This window comes from Peromyscus eremicus, chromosome 19 (genome assembly GCF_949786415.1).
Source record: "Peromyscus eremicus chromosome 19, PerEre_H2_v1, whole genome shotgun sequence".
NCBI classification, from domain to species: Eukaryota; Metazoa; Chordata; class Mammalia; order Rodentia; family Cricetidae; genus Peromyscus; species Peromyscus eremicus.
The window spans coordinates 69,931,224-69,953,635 of record NC_081435.1 but is presented as its reverse complement, the minus strand read 5'-3'; the positions used below and the strand labels follow the sequence as shown (position 1 = coordinate 69,953,635).

At 44.2% G+C, this 22,412-nt stretch overlaps 1 protein-coding gene across 3 annotated transcripts in view; it reads left to right on the top strand.

Moving 5' to 3' along the window:
- Znf236 (zinc finger protein 236) overlaps positions 1-22,412 on the top strand; it is an 89,184-nt gene that overhangs the window by 57,583 nt on the left and 9,189 nt on the right. Inside the window, exons 21-26 of one of the 3 annotated variants that reach the window (XR_009375358.1) lie at positions 1,686-2,051; positions 2,739-2,884; positions 2,980-3,220; positions 3,655-3,834; positions 7,345-7,426; positions 16,481-16,521. Coding sequence is in view for 2 of the 3 variants with exons in the window: in XM_059246649.1 (XP_059102632.1) it covers positions 1,686-2,051; positions 2,739-2,884; positions 2,980-3,220; positions 3,655-3,834; positions 16,481-16,668; positions 18,189-18,320 (1,253 nt within the window). In the remaining variant the exon portion in view is untranslated. Of the gene's footprint in view, positions 1-1,685; positions 2,052-2,738; positions 2,885-2,979; positions 3,221-3,654; positions 3,835-7,344; positions 7,427-15,331; positions 15,414-16,480; positions 16,669-18,188; positions 18,321-22,412 lie in introns of those variants that run through there. The other 2 variants (XM_059246649.1, XM_059246650.1) reach the window with 2 other exon arrangements.

The following is a 22,412-nucleotide window of genomic DNA, read 5'->3' as shown; positions in this document are numbered from 1 at the left end:
AAGGAATTGGTTTAACTCTTAAAGGGATGGAGGGGTCAAACCTCAAAAATCAAATTGTAAATTACTTGTGTTCTTACTTAGACTTGCTCCTCTTCTTTCAGAAGGTCTCTTTAGTTTCATTTGGGCCAAAGAGATGGAGTTTGCTGGGACTTGGCGAGTCTGTTGACAGTTGTTACCACATTACATGTGAGCAGAAAAATCTTATCAAGGGGAAAATAGTCTCTTGTTTCCTCGGCCTTTTTCTTTATCTGACTTGAGGATATGAGAATCAGTTGCATTAAAAACACAACTCTTTGTTGTTAGAAAACATAATTTACATTACCATTCATAACAGCAGCAACATTACAATTATGAAGTGACAATGAAAAGAGTTTTATGGCTGGGGCCACCACAGCATGAGGAAGTGCATTAAAGGGCCGCAGTGTTAGGAAGGCCGAGAACTGCTGAGTTAGAAGACGGCACTGTGTGTGTGGCATGAGGCTAATAGTTGCACAGCCCCCCAACTCCACTGAGAGTTTATTTGTATTAAGACATAACTAGCCAGTAGAGTGTTTGGCATGTAGGGACAGGAACTCTTCAGTGAATGTTAGATGTCATTACTGGGGTCCACTGGGTAGCATCATGGAAGTTAGCCATATTCCAGAGTTTTTGGTCATGAGTTTGAACAAGTAATTACAAATGGAATTTTTTATGTTTATGTTAAGTTCTATGATTCTTTCCTGATGGGTTATTTTTGGCAACTAACCAGGGATAAACTCATTTGTTAAGACTTCCTCATACACAGTTGTCCTGTTGTTCCATCAGGTTCCCAGTGTCTCTTTTGTTATGCTATGAACTTGCTGAGGGTGGATGGGCTGACTCTGCTGAGCCTGGAAGACCCAGGTCCAGTACACTGTGTTCCCATGCTGGTGCCCAGTGTGTTCCCTGATCAGCAGAGCTGTTCCAGTCTATATGGGGTAGGAATTTAGCTTAGGCTACATAGGTAAGACAAACTGTTTTCCCCACTTCGGAATGACAAGGTGACTTCTGGAGACTCCTCCACCCTCCCTCAACAATATAGGATCTTGACTTACTCTGTGAGTCTGCCTGATCATCGATGGTAAAAGGGGGCACTTACTTCCTGGGTTCTGAGCCTGAGCTCTTCTAGGGCAGTCATTGTCAATGGCATTGGTGGCTCTTACTCTGCAGTGATGATGAGAACCAGAGGGGCAGCAATAGGCTGCATAACACTGGACAGACACAGGGTCTGTGGGCCCAGGATGGTATTCCCATGCACATTCTTCACGTGTGGTGCTGTCTGTGCCGGCACATCTCCTCTTCCAGTTTGGCAGAGAGAAAATAGACCCTGAGATCTTTAATAACCTCTGTACAAACAAAAATGACAGGAATGTTGCCCAGGGCTAAGTCTTCTAGTGAAAGTAAATCAAATACTTGAGTCAAGGTTCAATGGAATGTCGTGATTTCAGATCAGGAAGTCTCAGAGGGTTGTGGGAACACTAACCAGACTGTAGACAGTGCACAGGTAGAGTTCTATAGCTGTCTGTGCTGTCACAGCATCCTTGCTCCAGAGCCTACTTCACTTTGGTCCATGAAGCCAGCGCAATGTATCCATGCTTCCTGGTAGAGGGTTTCTGTGAGCTCAGGTTGTCACTGGTTCCCGCTGACTTGTGCTGGTGTTCTTACAGGCCAGAAGCTATTCAGCTGTCATGTCTGCAGCAACGCCTTCTCCACAAAGGGAAGTCTGAAGGTGCATATGCGCCTGCACACGGGGGCGAAGCCTTTCAAGTGTCCTCACTGTGAGCTGCGCTTCCGCACTTCTGGGCGGAGGAAGACTCACATGCAGTTCCACTACAAGTCGGACCCAAAGAAAGCCCGGAAGCCTGTGACCCGGAGCTCGTCAGAAAGTCTCCAGTCTGTGAACCTCCTCAACTCCTCTTCCCCTGACCCCAATGTGTTCATCATGAACAACTCTGTTCTGACGGGGCAGTTTGAGCAGGGTGTCCTGCAGCAGGGGCTCGTGGGCCAAGCTATCCTTCCTGCCTCTGTTTCAGGTAAAAGACCAACATATGTCCCTCTGTTGCTCCCACAGTAAGATGGTCTTTGGAGCCTTTCCTTTACACGGCAGTGGGGAAAGCTGGTTCTTCTCCCACGGTGTCTGCTTTAAACGCTGTAGTGCTCTGATAAGCTCCGGCTTCAGTGAGTCTCGGCACACTTCCCTCCTGGTTGGCGTGCTCCTAGATTTCGTGCTGAGCTATGTCATTTGCAGATACTCACCACTGTGATAACCCAGTGGAGTTATCCTGTTGACATTGGTCACACAAGGCTTAGAAAGTATTACGTTTACCCCAGGTGGATTTGTTTGTGCACTTACAAGTAAGTGCTACAGTTCCTGCAGGTGTTGGACATCTGTGGGTCTTTCTCTTCTGTGTCTTTCCCCGTGAGGCCTGAAAGCCAGACTGCCACTCAGCGGCTGCTTTGTGTTTACTTGTGGGCCAATCAGTCGTCTCTTTCAGTCTGTGTTCTGGAGTCTGAAATGGGGAGATTGTCTATTTCATAGGCACGGTTTTGTTATAAAGCAGATGATATGTCTGTAGTATAAATATTTGTAGTATTTAACTAGATATATTGCTATAACATGTAAAACTTCTGTATTCTAAAATCTCTATGGAAAAAGTGAATTCTTTTAGATTTAAAGCATTTACAGTATTAAGTCCTTTTGTTTCTCATTCTCGAACCAGCTGGTGGAGACTTGACAGTGTCTCTGACTGATGGGAGTTTGGCCACCCTGGAAGGTATCCAGTTACAGCTTGCTGCTAATTTGGTTGGCCCAAATGTGCAGATTTCTGGACTCGATCCCTCCAGCATCAACAACATCACATTGCAGGTGTGGTGACTGCCGTTGTGTTCTATGCTTCAACGTTGTCTGACTCACATGGAAGCACGGACTTTTCACGTCCACCTGTCTGTGCTGCTTTACAGATTGACCCGAGCATTCTGCAGCAGACACTTCAGCAGGGCAGCCTGCTTGCTCAGCCGGTCACAGGGGAGTCTGGCACAGGCTCACAGAACACCTCTGTGCAGGCGTCCGACAGCTCTGTCCCAGCCAGTGTCGTCATCCAGCCCATCTCAGGCCTGTCCTTACAGCCCACAGTGACGTCTGCCAACCTCACCATTGGCCCGCTCTCTGAACAGGATTCTGTGCTGACCACCACCAGCAGCGGTAAGAGCCCATTGCTCTTTACTGTAGAAACTGGGATTTCATTCTGTTGTCCATGGTAACACATTTGGTGTTAGGTTAGTGTAATGCCCCTTTTCATCTCTTTGTAAAGCTCACCAAAGAAATAAAAACCCGTAAGTTTTCTTAGTGTCGATGGTGCTCACTCAGCATATGTCCATTTTATTGTTCATGGAATTATTTTTCTCACACTGGCTTCTTGTATTATCATTTCACTTACCTCCTCTTTCAATCATAGGGCCTTGTGAATTCGAGGGCAAGTTTTATCCTTTTAGATAAAGTAATTAGAAGTAACTGATGATTTATTCTGAGTGTTTGTCTTTTAAAAATAATCCTTTAACTAAGATGCTTTTCATATAAACCAGGAGAAACGTGTTTCCTTAGAGCTCAGTGTTAATTTGCTTTGTGATGATGAGCAGGGACACAGGACCTCACTCAAGTGATGACTTCACAAGGCCTTGTGTCCACTTCAACGGGCCCCCACGAGATCACCCTGACCATCAACAACTCAAGTCTCAGCCAGGTCCTTGCCCAGGCTGCTGGCCCCGCCGCCACATCATCCTCGGGCTCTCCACAGGAGATCACGCTGACAATCTCTGGTTAGTAAGTTCACATTTTAGATGCTTTGGCTTACAGCATCAGGCCATCTTGTTTGTGTCTTTTTCAGCACTCGGTTGTGTAAAGACATCATATCTCATTTATGTGACAGGTTCAAATCTAGTGAAATCTAGTATCAGAAGAAACACCTGTGTTTCCTACCTGACTTCTGGGTTCTGTAGCGCTAATTATGGAATTAACCTTTAGAGTTGGTCACTTTTGCCGTATGGCTAAGAGCAGCATGAAGAGCTTCCTGACTCTTGTTCCTGTTCTGTATGTGAAAGAAACAATATCACTCGTCTGAGCTGTGTACAACAGGAAGTTAAAAAACTCCTCCTACTGCTGTATCTTTAGAACACTACTAAGATTATAGAGAATGTTTTAAATGTGCTAAGACCATGGAAAAAACAAATACGTGGGAAGTACTATTTGGCAATAAAGAGCACTTGACATTACCAAGCCATTCTAGATGTCAGCCACTGGTCCACGGTGTCGCTCCTTCCTTGCTGTACCTCCCTGTTCCTCAGAGTCACTCTCACGGTATGCTGTGGCCTGTGTGCCCCGGGCCTGCCATGCTTTGCCCACATGACTCCTTGCTCTGCCACAGTCTATGTAGCTCAGCCTGCCTCAGACTCACTGTGTAGCCAAGACTAATACCGAAACTCTGGTTCCCCCTCCTTTGCCTCTCAGCTCAGCACTCAGAGTTGTAAGGATGCGTCGCTGTGACTAATGTAGTAGTTGTTTTTGTTGCTGTGATAAAATGCCATGACCAAGGCAATTTATACAAGGAAAAGTTTATTTGGGTTTATGGTTCTAGATGGAGAACCCATAATGGCAGGTGAGGCCTGGTAGCAAGCCGCAGGATCAGAAAAAAGTTGAGAGATCACATTTCAGCTTCCCAAGGAAGCAGAGAAGAGTGAATTGGAAGTCGGGTAAGGCTATCACCTCTAAGCCTGCCCCCAGTGGCCTACTTCCTCCAGCAGAAGGCTCGCCACTTCCCCACAGCAGCAGCAGCTGGGAGTAAGTCCTGGAGTACACGAGCCATGGAGGCGTTTCTCATCCACATCACCACATCCAGTACCAAGGCTAGGGACTAAGCCTAGGGTTTTGTGCTGCTAGGCAGACAGCTGCACCCCAGCCAGCCCAGATGTTATTTTTGAATTAATAAATTTTATAGCACTTGCTCTCATTTACAGCGCATTCAACCTCATAACCTACAGTATTACAGTTAAAAGTAAGAACATGTTCACCAAAAATCCAAGTAAAAGCTTTGTTTTTCAGGAGGGCCTTACTTTCGTATGTACTGTACTTTTGAAAGACAAGCTGTGACTTTGACCTGCTACAGGACAACACACATTAACCTTCGATTTTGTATGGTTCAGTATCCCTTCATCTCTGATTATAAATATTGAGTTTTCATATTAGAAATATAGATGGGTATTTGAAGAAAGCTATTTTGATCAGTGTGGTGATGAATAGATATTTTGTTAAAAACTTTTTTGGGGGAGTGTTCTCAATGTTGGATATGTGCTAGATCTTATCAAAAACATATGCAGAATTCTGCTTATAGCTTAGAAATTAAGTTCTTCACTTTTGTATTTCCTGTTTTCCTATACTTAGCCATATTCTTATACTATTGCTGTGGGATAGTAGAAAGGTAGCAGTATATAACATTAAGTCTTCATTTATTGTACTTCAAAGGTTTGTTGTGTCAGACAATTTCTGGTCAGTTACTCAGGTAGAGTTCTGTGTGCCGCTTGTTGAAAGCATCTTGATGCCATATACAAATTGTCACTTGGTTTGTATAATGCACAGTATGATATATTGTGTGAACATACATGTTATTTAAGTCATGTAGACTTAGAGGGATGTGTAAGTCCTAGCATTTGGAGACAAAAAACGAAACATTGTGTAAAAGTTAGGCTAGTCCTTCTCCTCCCCAAATGGACGTGTACATATACAGCAGGTGGCTTCACTGGACGTTTGAAGCCAGTTGTTAATAAAAAGTGACGGCTAGTAAGAATCAGTAACATGACCCCGAGTACTTGGAGCATGTCCTGGGGTCTGTTGATTGCATGGCCTGCTTCGCTGATAACAGCAGTACTTTCTATTTATTTTGTCCAGACTTGGGTCTGTACTGCGTGGCTGCACTTTTTATCTGTGTCGAGTGCCCAGGGAGTAGGTCAGCATTCAGAACTGCAGTATAGCGTCTTCATCCTCTGCTATTCTTCCCCTTGAGTCTTTAATCTCACTCACTCCTAATATTACAACAGAGTTTCAAGCCATCTTGTCTTTGTTTAAGTCTTCCAAAGCATTAGTGTGGTTTTCATGAAAGCTTCTGTAGATATTTTCACTGTGTTGTATGTCATTTAGGTACAGTAGGCAATAGAGCTGCTCAAGCAGGTTTTGAACCTTAGAGGAACTTGTCACAGCATGCTAATGCATGCTGAGAAGCAGTCGGAATACACTGGGCAGCAAGCTGTCAACACAGGGATGCTCAGCATTGGCTGAGTCTGGAAGCTTATTGTACGGAAGTTGGCTAAGGAAGGTTCTGTTAGTGTTTGGTGATGTCACTTACATACATTTAAACATGTTTTTTTTTTTTTTTTAATTGCATCTGGCAGTGGACTACATTTGGAAGTATTGAAAGTGTTATTCAACAAGTGATATGGTTTTAAGTTTCTAAATAAAGTAGAATTCTTAAGTAGTTTAAAAAGTAAGGACAAATGCTTCCATTGAGAGAAATATAGGTCATACATTTATTGAACGTTATGAAATGTTAAAAAACAAAAGCTTGACAGCTGGGTGTCAAGCTTAATCCTAGCACTTGGGAGGCAGAGGCAGACAGATCTCTTGAGTTCGAGGCTACAGATCGAGTTCCAGGACAGTCAGAACTACACAGAGAAACACTGTCTTGAAAAAACAAGCAAAAGCAACCCCAAAGCTTTGAGGACTGTATTGCATGTTGAGTACACTTAGTAAAGAGTAGATTGGGTCTCTGTTTTGAGATATATTTCTGTGGAAGTGGAGAGCTTACTGAGCTCAGTTAACTTTGGATATAGTGAACTATGTGAAGAGTAAGGTTGTTGTTGGTATCTGTGACCAGTGAGCAGTCTGTAGGTAGCTCTTCATGTAACTCTCCAGCATCACACTAGGTAGACACATAGCTAGGTAAAGAGCTTGCATTTAATAAATGGAGGAACTAGACTGTATTTTAGGGATGGGCTTTGTGGCCCGTGCCTATAATTCTAGTACTCTGGAGACTTAGTGTCGTGATGCACGGTGCCAGAACCAGGTAAGCGTGTTTGTTTCTTTCCACGATTTTGGAATCTTTTAAATAACAGTAAATACACAGGGTTTAGCCATTTCAATGTCAGCACTTTGTCGTATAGTTCTGCCTACCCTGGTGACCTGGATTAGATGAACGTAGGTTCTTTTATTCTAGTCTTAATTACTAATATTTTTTGTATCATAAAGCATACAGTAAATGTTTCTATATATGTGGTTTACAGAATGAATACAAGCTAATACAGAGGCTGCGGTAGAGTTAAAGAAGTTTCAGAAGTGGGCTGAGAAAGAGTCTGTATTGATAAGGTAATGAACCAGACTAATGCCAGGAGGAAGCTGCTAGGGTCATGGTTGGAGAGGGAAGTTGTTCCAGGTGTGAGGTAAAAGGCTGAATCAGGGTTTGAGAACAGAATACAATGGGTTCAGGTCCAGACCGTTGAACAGATGAACAGGCAGACAGTTGAGCAAGCCAACTTCAGCAGTGGGACTGTCTTAGTCAGGGTTACTGCTGCTGTGATGAAACAGTATGACCAAAGCAACTTGGGGAGGAAAAGGTTTATTCAGCTTACATGTCCGCATCACAGTTTGTTATCAAAGGAAGTCAGGACAGGAACTCAAACTTGGCAAGAACCTGGAGGCAAGAGCTGAGGCAGAGGCCATGGAAGGGTACTATTTACTGGCTTGCTCCCCATGGCTTGCTCAGCCTGCTTTCTTATAGAACCCAGGACCACCAGCCCAGGGATGGCACCACCCACAGTAGACTGGGTCCTCCCCCATCAATCACTAATTAAGAAAATGTTTTACAGGCCTGCTTCTGATGGAGGCATTTTCTCAGTTGAGGTTCCCTCCTCTCTGATGACTCTAGCTTGTGTCAAGTAGATACAGAACTGTCCAGTGCAGGCACCAAGCCAACCCGAAAGTCCAGGGCAGTTGAGGAGTCCTCTGCTTGTTGATCCTTGACATGTGCACCAAGTATCAGATGATAGGTTGCTGTGAGGCCGTGCCATCATAATGTTAGGTGGCCATGACTTTATTTGGGGCCCTGGTGAGAGAGTTACACCCTTACCTTGGTTTGTTGTATCCCACAAGTTTGATTTTAAGACACCTATGTGCCCCTAGCCTCAGTTCACCCCAGTAAATTATAGAGTGGCTCCCTTTCTACTTCCAGGAATAAGCATTTGATCAGTCTGCTGGATGCATGGTACCTGGCAGGTGATGCAGTCTCTGGTCCACCCAGGGCTGCAGCTGTCCTCAGAGTGGAGTGAGAAGCTGCTTGTAATTTGGGTGGTACTCAGCTGAGAACCACTGTTTCATACAGTGTGGAGTAACTTGAGCATGCTCTGCCTCATCTCAGCATTTAAGAACGGCAGGAGTTCTAGGTCAGCCTGAGCTCTATGTCATGACCCTGTTTCCAAAGGAGGGTAGGAGGAGGAAAATGCCCTTTAAAGCACAAAGAATGCATCAGCTTCAGGTTTTGTCATGTGACCTATTATTTCATAAAGATTAGTACTTTGTAATTCTGTGAGGAAGAATTCTATCCTGCTTTACACTTTTGCTCTGGGCCATGACTTTCTCAGCCCTGAATGGCAGACCAACAAGACTAACAAGGCTTTCTGAGGACTTCCGGCTGTATTGCATCTAAAGTCAGGTTCAGGCCAAACATGGTGGATATGCCTTTAGTTCCAGTACTTGGGAGGCAGGGGCAGATGGATCTCTGTGAGTTCAAGGCCAGCCTGATCTATAGAGTGAGTTCCAGGACATCCAAGGCTTTGTAGAGAGACTCCGTCTCGATAGAAAGATAGATAGATAGATAGATAGATAGATAGATAGATAGATAGATAGATAGATAGATAGGCGATAGAGATAAATAGATGATAGATAGAAAGATGATAGAATAGAGAGATAGATGATAGATGATAGAGAGAGATAGGTACATAGGTAGATAGGTAGATAGATAGTCAGACTCTTGTTAGTAAATGAGCTCAAATAAGATAATTAGAGATTCATAAGTAACAGTTTATGCCAGGAGGTGGTGGTGGTGCTCACCCTTAATCCCAGCACTTGAGAGGCAGAGGCAGGTGGATCCCTGAGTTAGAGGCCAGCCTGGTCTACATAGCAAGTTCCAGGACAGCCACAGCTACAAAGTGAAACCTTGCCTCAAAAAACCCAAAACAAAACAAAATGAAAAACCCAACCAACAAACAGCTCAGGAGTGCATATGTACTTAGTTTTCTACTTCATAGATGTTTTCTTCATTTGTTAGTGTTAGTTTCCAGATCTGTGTATCAAACAAGGAGAAAACAGTCTAGAAAATAGTCTTCTGCATTTTGTACTGAAAGGTAGAGTGTCTTTGTTCCGGCCTCCTCCTCCAGGAAACAAGCCTGAGGATTGTCAGGAAGCACTTTCAGTTTTACTGGCACTGACTCAGTGGATTCACGTCCAGAGGCCTAGCTTAGAGCATGGGGCTTTGTCTTAGAGACATTTTTAGTCCCCTTCCCCAGTGTGGTAACATACATACTCATTGGGCATTTTGTGTTTGTAGGAACATGACACTAAGGCTACATGATGCAGTAGGGCTACTATGACACCACTGAGTGTAATATAGTAATATACAGTATGTGACAGGTGTAGCATGAATCTTAACAGTTCTTATTAATAAAATCAAACCTGAGGCCAGTTATTGGGGTGAACACTGGAAGATCAGAGAGACAGAACAAGCCACAGGTAACCTCACCTGGCCAACTTCTCAGCTGGTCTTGTTTTCTCAGACTGGAAGCCTCTGTGTCCTCATCCCAATGGCTCTCAGCTGTGCTGCTCAAAACCTAAAAGCTTAACCAGCCAAATGCTTAACCAGCCAAATGCTTCTAGTTTCTGGTCCTCATGCCTTATATATCTTTCTGCCTTCTACCATCACTCCCTGGGATTAAAGGCGTGAGTCACCATGCTTGGCTGTATCCTTGAACACATGGATTTCTGCCTAGCTCTGCCTTCCAAGTGCTGGGATTAAAGGTGTGTGCTACCACTGCCTATCCTCTATGTTTAATATTGTGGCTGTTCTGTCTCTGACCCCAGATAAGTTTATTAGGGTGCACAATATTTCGGGGAACACAATACTACCACAGACAGGTGCTAGGGCACTGAGAACAGGGAGGCGATAGGCTGAGCAGAGGTGCGCTGACTGATTAAGTGACTTTCCCCCTTTGCTTTAAAAGGCTCTTACTACATCCTCCATATTCATTAAAAAAGCGTTATTAACCAGTTGCTAATTTAGGAAAAGATTGAGTATCTACTGTGTGTCAGAATTGTATGAAATCTGAGAATATTTGACTGAACAGGGTAATTGTGCTCACCTATACTCCAGGTGTTGATAAATCCATGAGTCAATGTATGATTGTCACTGAGAGCACACCATAGGACATAGGGAGACTGTCTGCATAGCTCCTAAGACGAAGGGGAGCTGAAATGGATTCTGGGAAGTCTGTGGTGCGTTTCTGCTTAACTCTGTCGGCCTTTGCTGAACTGAGGAAGGCTCTGGCTGAAAGCACAGGCATGTATAGGACCTCAGGAGTTTTCCAGCCACCGTCTCTTCTTCTCATTTGATCAAGGGCATACTGAGAGCTTTGTCTGGATGGCACATTAGCGGTTGCACGCACGTCCAAAACCAGGACTGGGGACCGTCATCCCTCCATACCCCTGGCTCGCCACCTGTTCTCCTGGCTGCTGTAAAGTTACCCAGTCCCTGCCGTGCTGTGTCATAGAACTTAATTCTTTTACTTACTGGTTTGAAATGAGAGAGTTGTGTTTTGCTTTGCTTTTCCTCTCTTCAATTTTTGTGAAAGTAAAAGGCCATTTCTTTGTTTGCTAGTACTGGATAGGTTATTTTAGCTTTAGTTCCCTCTAGATTTAAGAACAATCCATTACTTTCTAACAGTTCAAAAACAAAATTTCCCATCTTTTACAGCAGAGGAAGCATTTCCCCACACCTGTAGCTACATCCTGAGAGTGACAGGAGCCCTAGGAGTCAGGGCCAGGCTGAGCCTCCCCCGTTTGACCCTCCGTCTGTGTTCTTCTGCTTTTGTGAATTCCGAGAAAAGCTGGTGTATCTTTCAAACTACTTCTGATGTTTTATAAAATTATATTATTACACTTGCTTAGAAGATAAGACCTTATCTCAACAAACTTAAAGCAATATCTGCTTTTATTAACATGCTTTTTCTTTATTTTTGAGATTATAATATAATTACACCATTTCTCCTTCCCCTTTTTCCTCCAAACCCTTTCCTCCTTGCTCTTATTCAAATTCATGGCTTTTTTTTTCATTAATTGTTGTTACATGTATATATGTATCTGCATATACATATATATTCTTAAATATAACCTGAGCAGTCTGTTTACTGTTACTTGTGTGTATATGTTCAGGGCTGACAGTTTCTTATTGGATAATTAATCAGTGTGCTCTTCCCTGTAGAAGACCGTTTGTCCAACTCTCAGCGTTCCTTAGTCGCCTGTGGCTTTTGTGCTGGCCTCCTGGCTTTCCCTATCCATTTGGACATGTCTTTCGTTGTCCTTTTGGAGCTCATGTCTAGGTGCTCATGTTGGTAAGACCTTATGAGTGTGCCTTCTGCATTCCTGACAGACAGTCTCATGCTTGTCTGATGCTCTGGCTCTTACACCCCCTCTTCCACAGTGTTCCTTGAGCCTTAGCTGTGGAAGTATTTTGTAGATGTATCCACTGGGACTAGGCTCCACAACTCCAAATTTTAATTGGTTGTGGTTTTCTGTGGTCTCTGCCTGTTGCAAAGAGAGTTTCCTTGATGAGCAGTGAGGACTACACTTGGCTGTGGGTGTAAGGACAGATGTTTAGATCATTGTTAGGGATTATGCTGCTTTAGTAAAGTGGTAGTTACAGGTTCTCCTCCAAGATCTATGACTTCATTAGCACTGAGCAGTTTTCTGGGTTTCCAGTTCCAGTCCTGGTTTCCCTCTTGTTGAGCAGGTCTTAATCCCGTTAGAGAGCTGTTGGATACTGTGAAGGTGTGTGTGCCACTGTTGCCACCTCACGAGGGTTACTGTGCCATGCCAGTTTCGGTGATTCCTCGGCACCAAAGCTGGTAGGATTGTTGGTTGCTTACCTCTTTTGGAAACTTGCATGGCACCTTCTTGTGGTACCAGTTGACACACTCTTACAGCAAATTCAATGATCCTCTGGCTCTGAAAATCTTCCTGCTGCCTGCTCTTCCACAGTGTTTCCAGAGCCTCGGGGAGGAGACATTCAGGTCAGTTCCAGCTCAGGGCCTCTGTCCCTGTTTCTGAAGTGCCTGGTGTCTTCAGCAATAAGGATTTACCTTCCACCTCTGCAGGGCAACTAGGGACAATAGCAATATGTTTTGGGAATCTCCTGAACAGCCTTGACCAACAACTCAAAAGAGGGCTTCTCATATCTGGTATTGGGGGTTTTGTTAGGTGGTCTTTGACACTTGGAGGGAGCATGGTCAGCCTACATGAAGAAAGTTCATTTGAACTGCATATGTATATTTATACACAGAATTGCAAGTATTATAAGGGTTTTTTTTTAAAAGGTAAATAGTTAATAGTATGATTTCTTGTCTTTCAGATATCCTTATTATTGCTTTACTCTTCCCACTCCTTCTGTATTTCCTCCCTTCTCATTCCTAAAGAGTCCCCCTTTCCTCCCCATTTCCCTGATCAGATCACTTGTATCCTACAATTCCCCTTTACTCTCCTCTAACCTTCTTCTGTGTTTACTTCCTTCCCTCCCCAAGGAGCCCCTCCCCCATTCCTGGATCAGATAACTTGTACCCTGCTATTCTCTCTCTCTGTTGCTCCCCAACCCCTCTACCCTGTCACTGGGCCCGGTTTACTCTCCTGGCTTCTGCACTTATTCCATAATATGCATTCACATCTGCACATTTGGAGCTAGGAACTTCTAATGAAAGAGAACATGAAACATTTGCCTGTCTTTGTCTGGGTTACCTCCCTCAATGTGGTTTTTTCTAGTTCCATCCATTTACCTGCAAAGTTCATGATTTCATTTTCCTTGCAGCTGAATAGTATTCCACAGTGTGTGTGCACCACAATGTCATGATCTGCTCGTCGGTTGAAGGACATTTTGATTGTTTTTCTTTCCTAGCCATTGTGAATGACCATGGGCGAACAAATATCTATGGAGTAGGTTGTTAAGTCCTTTGGGCATATGCTAAGATTGGTATAGCTGAATAATATGGTAGGTTTATTTTTAGCTTTTTGAGAATTCTCTACACTAATTTCCATAGTGGCTAAATCAGTTTGTAATCCCATCAGCAGTGAATGAGGGCTCCCTTTTTCTCCATACCCTGTCCAATATTTTTTGTTGGTTGCTTTGTTGATCTTTGCAATTCTGACTGGGGTAAGATAAAATCTCAAAGTTGTTTTGATTTGCATTTCCCTAATTGCTAGGGATGATGAACATATTTTGAGATATTTCTTAGCCATGCCCCTCCTCTTTTGAGAACTCTGTTCAGGTATCAGGACCAAGGATTATTTTTTTAAACTCATTTTTAAGTTCTTTATATATTCTGAAAATTAATCTTTTGTCAGATATATAGCTGGCAAAGATTCTCTCCTAGTCTGTGGGTGGCTTCTTCACCTGACTAATTGTTTCTTTAGCTGTGCAGAAGCTTTTTCATCTTATGAAGGTATGTTACAGAGCCATACTAATACAAATGGTAAGGTGCTGCTACAGAAACAGACATGTAGACCAGTGGAACAGGACTGAAGAAGATCCAAACATGAGTGCACTTAACTTCAACCACTTAGTAGATGATAAAGAAGCCAAAGAATACATGCTGAAGAAAAGAAAGCATCTTCAAAAATGGGGTGGGAAAATTAGATGTCTACATGCAGAAGAATGAAATTAGGTACATATCTATTGCTCTGCAAAAGAATTAACCAAAATAGATCAAAGATGTAAACGTGAGTCCTGGAACACTGAAATCACTGGAAAAAAGCATAGGCTGTACCCTACATGATGTGGATGTAGAAAAGGACTTCCTGAATAGGACTCCATTTGCCCAGGAACTAAGGCCAGCAGTTGACACAAGTGTGACTTCACAGAACATGACTTTTGTTTTGTTTCGTTGTTGTTTTTGTTTTTGAAACAGGATCTTAGGTGGCCAATGGCTGGCTTCAGGCTAACTATGTAGCTACAGTCGGCCTTGAACTCCTGCTCTTCCTCCTTTGGTCTCCTGTATGCTGGTGTTATGGGCATGTTCTTCCACATCTGACTTAATTCAGTACTTCTTAAAGGTTATTTTTTATTGTAATCATAAAGTAAAATAAGACTTTATTGAGTTGTATCCCAGAGGAACAAAAAAAAAAAAAAAAGAAAGAAAAAAGAAGTTTAATTTTTACTTAAATATTAGACTTCATTTATATCTTCTGGAGATTTTAACAGATAGTAACCAAGAGCTGTTTATAGCTTATCCTCATTGTATGTTTAAGAGAAAGTCTTTGCTTTCCTGTTGTAGCTTCATGTCCTTTTCAGTTGTACTAAAGGCAGCTCTTCTCAGCAGGCATCTGTCTGTGTGAAAAGTGATTTGAGAATGCTGTGAAAGATTCTTGTTTGTGTAGAGTAGGAGCTGTGGCATTATCTGAAGCTGTTCCCTGAACAAGTGGACTCTTGTTTTTCTCATTAGATTTCTTGTGCTGTGTTGGAACTTTCTGATGTGTGATGATCACTAGGCAGTGGGTGGGAGAGGCCCTTTGGTCCTTTGACCTCAGCAGGCAGGGTTAGGCTGTTCTGGGCCATCCAGTAGTGATGTGTAGTGCCAGCTTCAGGTTGCTCATTTTAACAGTGACTTGAGATGGGACTCTGAGAAACAGGCTTCTGTCCAGTTACCCTGGACTCCTAGGCAGTTAGTTACTCTGTGACACTGCTCTTTAAGTGTCACCTAGGACCTTCTTTGTTTCTATTCACTTGTGAAGCAACTGTGTGTTAGTGCATGAGTAAGGACATGTGGAGGTAGCATAAGGAACCCTGCCGGTGGTGTTCTGTAACTGTAGTGCTGGTGCCTGAGACACCCTCCACAGACCCATACTCCTTCCTGTCTGGTGCATTAGCAGTGTGCACGGTGGGAGCAGGTGGGAGGGAGCCCCAGTGGCTGCTTCTGTGCACACGATCCTAGCCTCCTAATGGTTATACTGCTTTTGAAGGTTCCAGGTCTGTGCAGCACATTATGGGACTCCACGAGTGTGGATCTATGGAGGCCTTGTATTTGGAGAACTCCACTTACAAGTAAGTAGCCTGGCTTTCCTGTTGGCCCCCGACTCTTAGGAGAGGCTCTGGATTGGTGTCACACAGGTCACAGAGAGGTATTAGTAGGAGCCTGTTTTCTTTTTATAGCCTACAAGGACATAGTTTTATGAACTCAGCCTGGTCCAGGATGATGAGCATATGTTTGTAGGTTAAGGGTTCAGGGTTGTGAGAACAGAGCATGTAGACCTGGCTGTGCATGTGTGCGTAATGCTGGTGCCCTTGCAGGACACAGATAATCCTATTCTAGCCCATCTTACTTGCCAGGAGAGCACAGGAGTATGTTTCTAGAAGGAAAGGCGTGTCTGGTTTTGCTTATTCTGCTCTGGATATCTTCCTTTCTCTTAGCATTGGCTGCTCAGTAAAACGTTTGAAGGTTTTGTTGCATCAAAAGAAAATGAAGATGTCATGCTGGATATGTTAATACCAAAAGAATTGTGTGAGATTTCTTTTGACAGCCTGCATTTCAGAATAAATAGACCTTTAGGATTTTGAGTGTGAAGAGATAGCAGAGTCAAATTTGTCCACTAAACTTGGTAACTAGTTGCTTCAGGGGTCCCACCTCGTTCTTTTCTTCAGTGGTTTGTGGTCCTAGAAATCCTTGCTAAGTTTTCTTTCTGTGGTGCCAGCATTGACTAGGGCCAGAGGCCTATCTTCCTCCTTCTGGTTTTTCTATATCAGGCATGTCTAACTTGCAAAACTATATGTGGCACTGACCAACACAAAATTGTGAATTTACTTAAAACATGATTTTTTTTCCTTTCTGTGACTTAATTGCATGGTTCTTAAGCATGAACTTTGTAGATGATAATGCTGAGTCAAAAGGTTGGACACAGCTGCAGGATTATGCGGAAGAAGCAGGGGATGTTCTCTTGTACGTGCTTAGAAAGCGAAGAAGAGTGCATCAAAGATGACCCGTGATTTCCCTGGGGTGGTCCAGAGTGCCACTGCCAATGGCTTCAGATTAGCTCTTCCAGACTGCTCTTCCAGGCCCTAGGAGAGTGCGTCCTCAGCTTTCTGCTGATTATTTATTTTGCTTCTCTTTTTAGAACTTAATCCTACAAGTGGCAGCCTTCCTTCAACAACACCGATGTCACCATCAGCCATTTCAACCCAGAACCTGGTCATGTCTTCATCAGGTGTGGGTGGTGATGCCAGTGTCACACTGACCCTGGCTGATACTCAGGGCATGCTGTCTGGAGGTCTGGACACGGTTACATTGAACATCACCTCTCAGGTGAGTGTCCTTCAGAGAGAACTTCTAGGACCCTTTGAAAAGGCTTCGTGAATTTGTTCTTTACTAAATATGTAGTTTTGTTTTCTCATTAAAGTAATATATTAAGTGTCAAGGGGGGAGTTATGAACTGCTAAGAAGATTTCTTATTATAACATTGAGTAGCAACTTAGATTGACTTGTGTGTACCTGGTGACAATCGATTGCTGTCTTATTAACTTTTCTGTGGCTGTGAAGAGACATAACCAAGGCAGCTCATAAAGCATTCAATTGAGGTTTGCTTACAGTGTCAGAGGGTTAGCCTGCCATCAGGAGTTGTCGGCAGGCAGGCAGGCAGGCAGGCATGGTGCTAGAGCAGTGGCCAGGAGCTTTCATCTTGATCCACAGGCAGCAGGCAGAGAGAACATGGGACTGGGACTGGCCTGGGCTTTGGAAACCTCAAAGCTCACCCCCCAGTGGCATACTTCTTCCAACAAGGCCACACCTCCTCGTCCATCCTAAACAGTTCACCAAATGGGAAGCAAACCTCCAAATGTATGAGCCTGCCTGTGGGGGCCTTCCTCATTCAAACCACCACACTGGACATCCATCGGTGTCCAGCCCTAGTTAGCCCCTGGGTCAGCGTCCCAGCTTGGTCACATGGCATCCCCAGGTAGGAAGAGAGAGATGAATGCTGGCGCTCATCTTACTGTCTTGTTTTTATTCAGTCCAGTGGGATGGATTGCCCACATTCAGGGTGGATCTTCCCTCTTGAAGTAACTCAGTCTAGAAACTTCCTCATAGACATGTGCAGAGGTTTGCTAGGTGAGTCTAGATGCAGCTGACAATTAGCACTAACCTGACCTTACCGACAGCCTCTGCAACCATTCCCCTTTCTCTGCAGGTTTGTCTGTGTGGTGCATTTCATGTAAATGTCGTCATACACCGTGTGGGGCTTTGGGAATGGCCCTTTTTACTAGGATGGGTTTCCAGGGTTCATCCATGTTATGTAGCATGTATTTACTTTATCCTTTTTATTGCTAAAAAATATTCCTGCGTGTGGCTAGGTCACAATAATACTCCTTTGCATGAATACCCCTTAGTTCATTACATGTCCAGTCGTTGATGAGAATTGGGCAGTTCCCACATTCAGGCTGCTGAGACCTTCTGCCAGGCATCAAATGGACCTCTTTCATTGTGGTCATGTGGTGAATTTCACTTTCCAAAGTGATTGTGCCATAAAAGATCTTTATTTTAATTACATTTTTATTTAATTTTGTGTGTGTGTGTGTGTGTGTGTGTGTGTGTGTGTGTGAGAGAGAGAGAGAGAGAGAGAGAGAGAGAGAGAGAGAGAGAGAGAGAGAGATGTGAGTGTCAGTTATCTCCTTCCACCGTGTAGGTCTTGAGGATCAAACTTGGGCCCTTAGACTTGGCAGCAGATTCCATACCCACTGACCCACACTGTCAACCCCTAAAGGTCTTTTAAAACTACTCGTGGTTTGATAATGTGACAACTTCTAAAATGATAATAATTTTTTTACCAGGGCCAGCAATTTCCAGCATTGCTTACGGATCCCTCTCTCTCAGGCCAAGGTGGAGCAGGCTCACCACAAGTCATATTAGTGAGCCACACTCCACAATCCTCATCTGCTGCTGGTGAAGAAATAGCTTACCAGGTATGGGGCACCTGCGTTGCTCACAGTCAGCATCAGAAGGAACAGTGAAGGGGCCATGTGGGGTGGCCCTTTGTGAGTGCAGAGTGCCCTGTCAGAGCCACAGCACAGATGCTGAGCTCTGCGGCTCTCATGGCCAGGGCAGATGACAGCTCCCAGACCTTGGTCAGTAGCAGGGGTGGCCAACAGTGATGTGATGTGCTTGCAGATCGGTATCTGCTGTTCGCTTCCTGCTCAGTCGTAGGGCTTTTTACTTGAATTTATTAGCTCTTTTTATATATTTTCTTGAAGTACTTATTGGTTCTTTTATTTCTTCCTTTCCTTTTCATGTATATATTACCTGCGTATGTATAGGTAAGACATTTTTCTTGCTTGATTGTTTTAGGACCCGTACTTGTAGGAATGACAGTCTGAGTATAAAAAAGTTTACAGACATTTCCCAGCACTTGGCTGAGTCAGAAGTAAAGAGTAGGTGATTGGTGACGTGAGTCTGGGGAGCTTTAAACTTGGTGTGAACATTCCTAGGGAGTGAGACATCAACTAGTTCGCCAGTTTTTCAGCAGGACAAGGACTGTTTTCATAAGATTAGATGTCAGCAACATCAAGGGATTCCCCTTGTTGTCTTCAGTGACCAGAGCTTAGAGCTGCATCTCAGTGTGTATAATTAATTTTTTGTGTCAAACTCTAGTACCTACCACAAAGACTCCCAGGACGGAGAGCTCTGGTGTAATGATGTGGAGTCGTGCGTGTTGCACGGAGAGCTCTGGTGTAATGATGTGGAGTCGTGTGTGTTGCACGGAGAGCTCTGGTGTAATGATGTGGAGTCGTGTGTGTTGCACGGAGAGCTCTGGTGTAATGATGTGGAGTCGTGTGTGTTGCACGGAGAGCTCTGGTGTAATGATGTGGAGTCGTGTGTGTTGCACGGAGAGCTCTGGTGTAATGATGTGGAGTCGTGTGTGTTGCACGGAGAGCTCTGGCGTAATGGTGTGGAGTCGTGTGTGTTGCACGGAGAGCTCTGGTGTAATCATGTGGAGTCGTGTGTGTTGCACGGAGAGCTCTGGCGTAATGGTGTGGAGTCGTGTGTGTTGCACGGAGAGCTCTGGTGTAATCATGTGGAGTCAGATTCTGTTGCCTCAGTGGAAGGTGCAGAGTAGAAACAGCAGGGTGGGGGAGAGCTCAGACCAGCACTCAGGCCTAGCTGTGCGCCACAGTGGCGTGTCCCTGAAGTGGTGACAGGACAGTACCTTCCAAGCCTTGCATTGGGTAGGTAGGAATGCAGTACCCCTGTTGCTGACTTAGATACCAGATGCATCTACCCCAGGTGACTCAAGATTCCAGGTCCCCAGACTAACAAAACAAGGTATCCACCATCAATGACCAGTTAGCAGACTGTCTGGCATGGTCAAGGATGTCACCAGCGGAGTGCACTTACCTGGAAGGAGGCCCAAGAGTCCTTTCTTCAAGTCATACTATGGGGTCTAGCACCCAGTCCTCAGCTGTCCACCCTGGTCACCACTGCACGGCTTCTGGTCTGTCTAGTCCCCTGAGTTTCTAAGTCCCCAGCTCACTACCAAGGCACCATTCCTCACTTGTGTGTGACTAATGCACACTGTCCTTGCATCTGTGCCTTTCTCTAGCGTTCAGGTCCTAGCAGAGCACACCTTTTTATAGCTCCAATGCCACAGAGCATTCCTATTTTAAAATTAGTTTGAAGTTTCTCTACTCCATTTGAGTAGTAGTAGTCATGAAGTGAACTAAATACCAAAAACTTGATCTAGCTTGTGGTTATGTTTTCAGAATTTAAAATGTTAAATACAAAAACGAGGGGGGTGGCAATTAATTTGCACAAGTGAGCAATTAGTATGAGGCATTCTCCTAGGTGTTTTCTGTGAGTTTCTCTACCAGGGCCCAGCACTGTTTGCCACTGGCAGTATTTGAGCCTTATCCATGCTTTACGGCCTCTAGGCCCTGAGTTCAGTCTCCCTGGCTTGCTTGCCCCCGTGCCTTTGGGAGAAGACTGTGAAAGTGGTGAGGAACTTGGGTCTTACCCTTGGCCAGTGTGTACCTCCCTGTGCCAACACATTCTAGCTAGCTAGCTGTGGGGGGTCCTCCACTGGTGTGAAGTCTGCTTATCTCATCAGCAGGTCCTAGTGGCAGTGTGTGTAAGGAATCTGAGTCCAGGTCCTAGCAGAGCACATGCTGAGCTGGTCATAACTGTTACAAGGATTGACAGGTGGGATCTTGCTGTTCCATGGTCAAATCCTTGAGCAAAAGGCTTGTCTTTTCTTTCTCTTGTTTCTTCATAGTTCATTTGGAGAGAAATCCAAATTGAAATGCTGTGATGAATACTCTCCATGCATTTCTGTCTGTATCTCTCCTACAAGCCACATATTGCCTCCTTCCTAGCCTGCCTTTCAAAGACCAGAGTAACTCTTTCCATCGTCTTCCCCTGAGGATCAGGAAGCCTGACCTGGTGCCAACCTGAGACTAGTCAGCTGAGCTTTACCTAGTGGGAGCCTGCACTGCGGCCATTGGCATTTTTCCTTTTCCTCACACCGCTTCCTGGAGGGAAAGCTGGCTGCCATGCTGAATCTGATTCTACTCCAGAACACGTCAGTGTAATTCAGTGTGGCGCCACTGTGTCCAGCCATCACTCCAGCAGATGCGGAACTGGGATGTGGGGATAACCTTGAATGATGAAAATATACTGCTAAGAGCCAGAGCTGCCTAGGAACCCACGTTTTCCCAGTAGCAGCACACACTACACTGTTTATGGGTAGAGCACAGTTGTAGATCTTTGTGTCGGCTTTCCTGATCATTGAGTCAGCTGGCTCCAGTGGGAACTTTAGAGAGCGGACAGTTAAGTTACTGGAAGGAATGAGTGAAGTGGGGCAGAGATCAATGTCTCCTGTCAAATGTTGGTTCAGAAGCAACTTTGTGCATTTCCAACGATGAGGTAGCAGGCTTCTATTGCACCTAGTCTTCATTGCTTGCCATTTCTTTTCTTTCTATCTTTTTCAAGACTCATTCTGTGTTTATGAGTGTCTTGCCTTCACCTGTGTCATGTGCTGGCAGTGTGTGCAGAGGCAAGAGGAGGGCATCAGAGCCCTGGAACCGTAATTACAGGCCATTGTGAGCTGCTGCCTGGTGCTGGGACTAAACCCAGGTCCTCTGCAAGAGCAGCAAGTCCTCTTAACTGCCAAGCCATCTCCCCAGCTCGGTTGGTCATTTTTTCCTGTCACCGCAGTCTTTTATCCACTATTACAGAATCACATTGATAATCATTTGTTCTAGGGCTTTTCAAACCTTTTTCATTCACAAGTAATGCATTTTATGTGAGTACCTTAACATATTTGTATATTTTCACTGACACACACAGACACACATACATACTCTCTCTGACATGAGTATTTCAAAATGCCATCTTTGCAGTGTCTTCTGCTATTCTCTGTTTTGTTCTTTTTAATTATTTATATCCATTCCTGAATATTCTGATGTTTTGAAACAGTATTCAATGAACTAGAAATAAAAATGTTGGCAAGTCATACAAATTTTCTTTATAATTGCTTCATTAGATCATTACTTATCTCTAAAGCTGAGGTCTCCTGTTTCTGTGGGATGCACAGTCAGCCTTCTGTTTTATTTGCTGTTCTTGAAAGTTCTGGTGGCATCCCGTGAAATTGACTTGAAAACCTACTCATTAGTTGGTGACCCACAGTTTAGGTAAAATAACTTAGTTCAAACAAAGCTAATGAAACACCATTGATTGCTATTAAAGTTTTTTAGGGCAGTATATGGAGATCTAAACCACAGCATTGTGTTACGTTTGTCTTTTATGTGCGTGTGCCCTGTGTATGCATGTGTATGGGGGACAGTAGCACATGGGGTGGAAACCAGAGGACAACGTGGAGAATTTGGTGTTCTCCTTTCAACATGTGGGTTCCAGGGTCCTTAGGCTTGGAGATAGGTATCTTTATCAGCTGAACGTCGTACTGGTCCAAAGCACAGCATTTTAAAGCAATGTGTACCCCCAGCCATGCCAAGGCAGCCATGTTTTCTGGCCTTACAGAATTTCTAAGGTTTTCCCTGGAATAA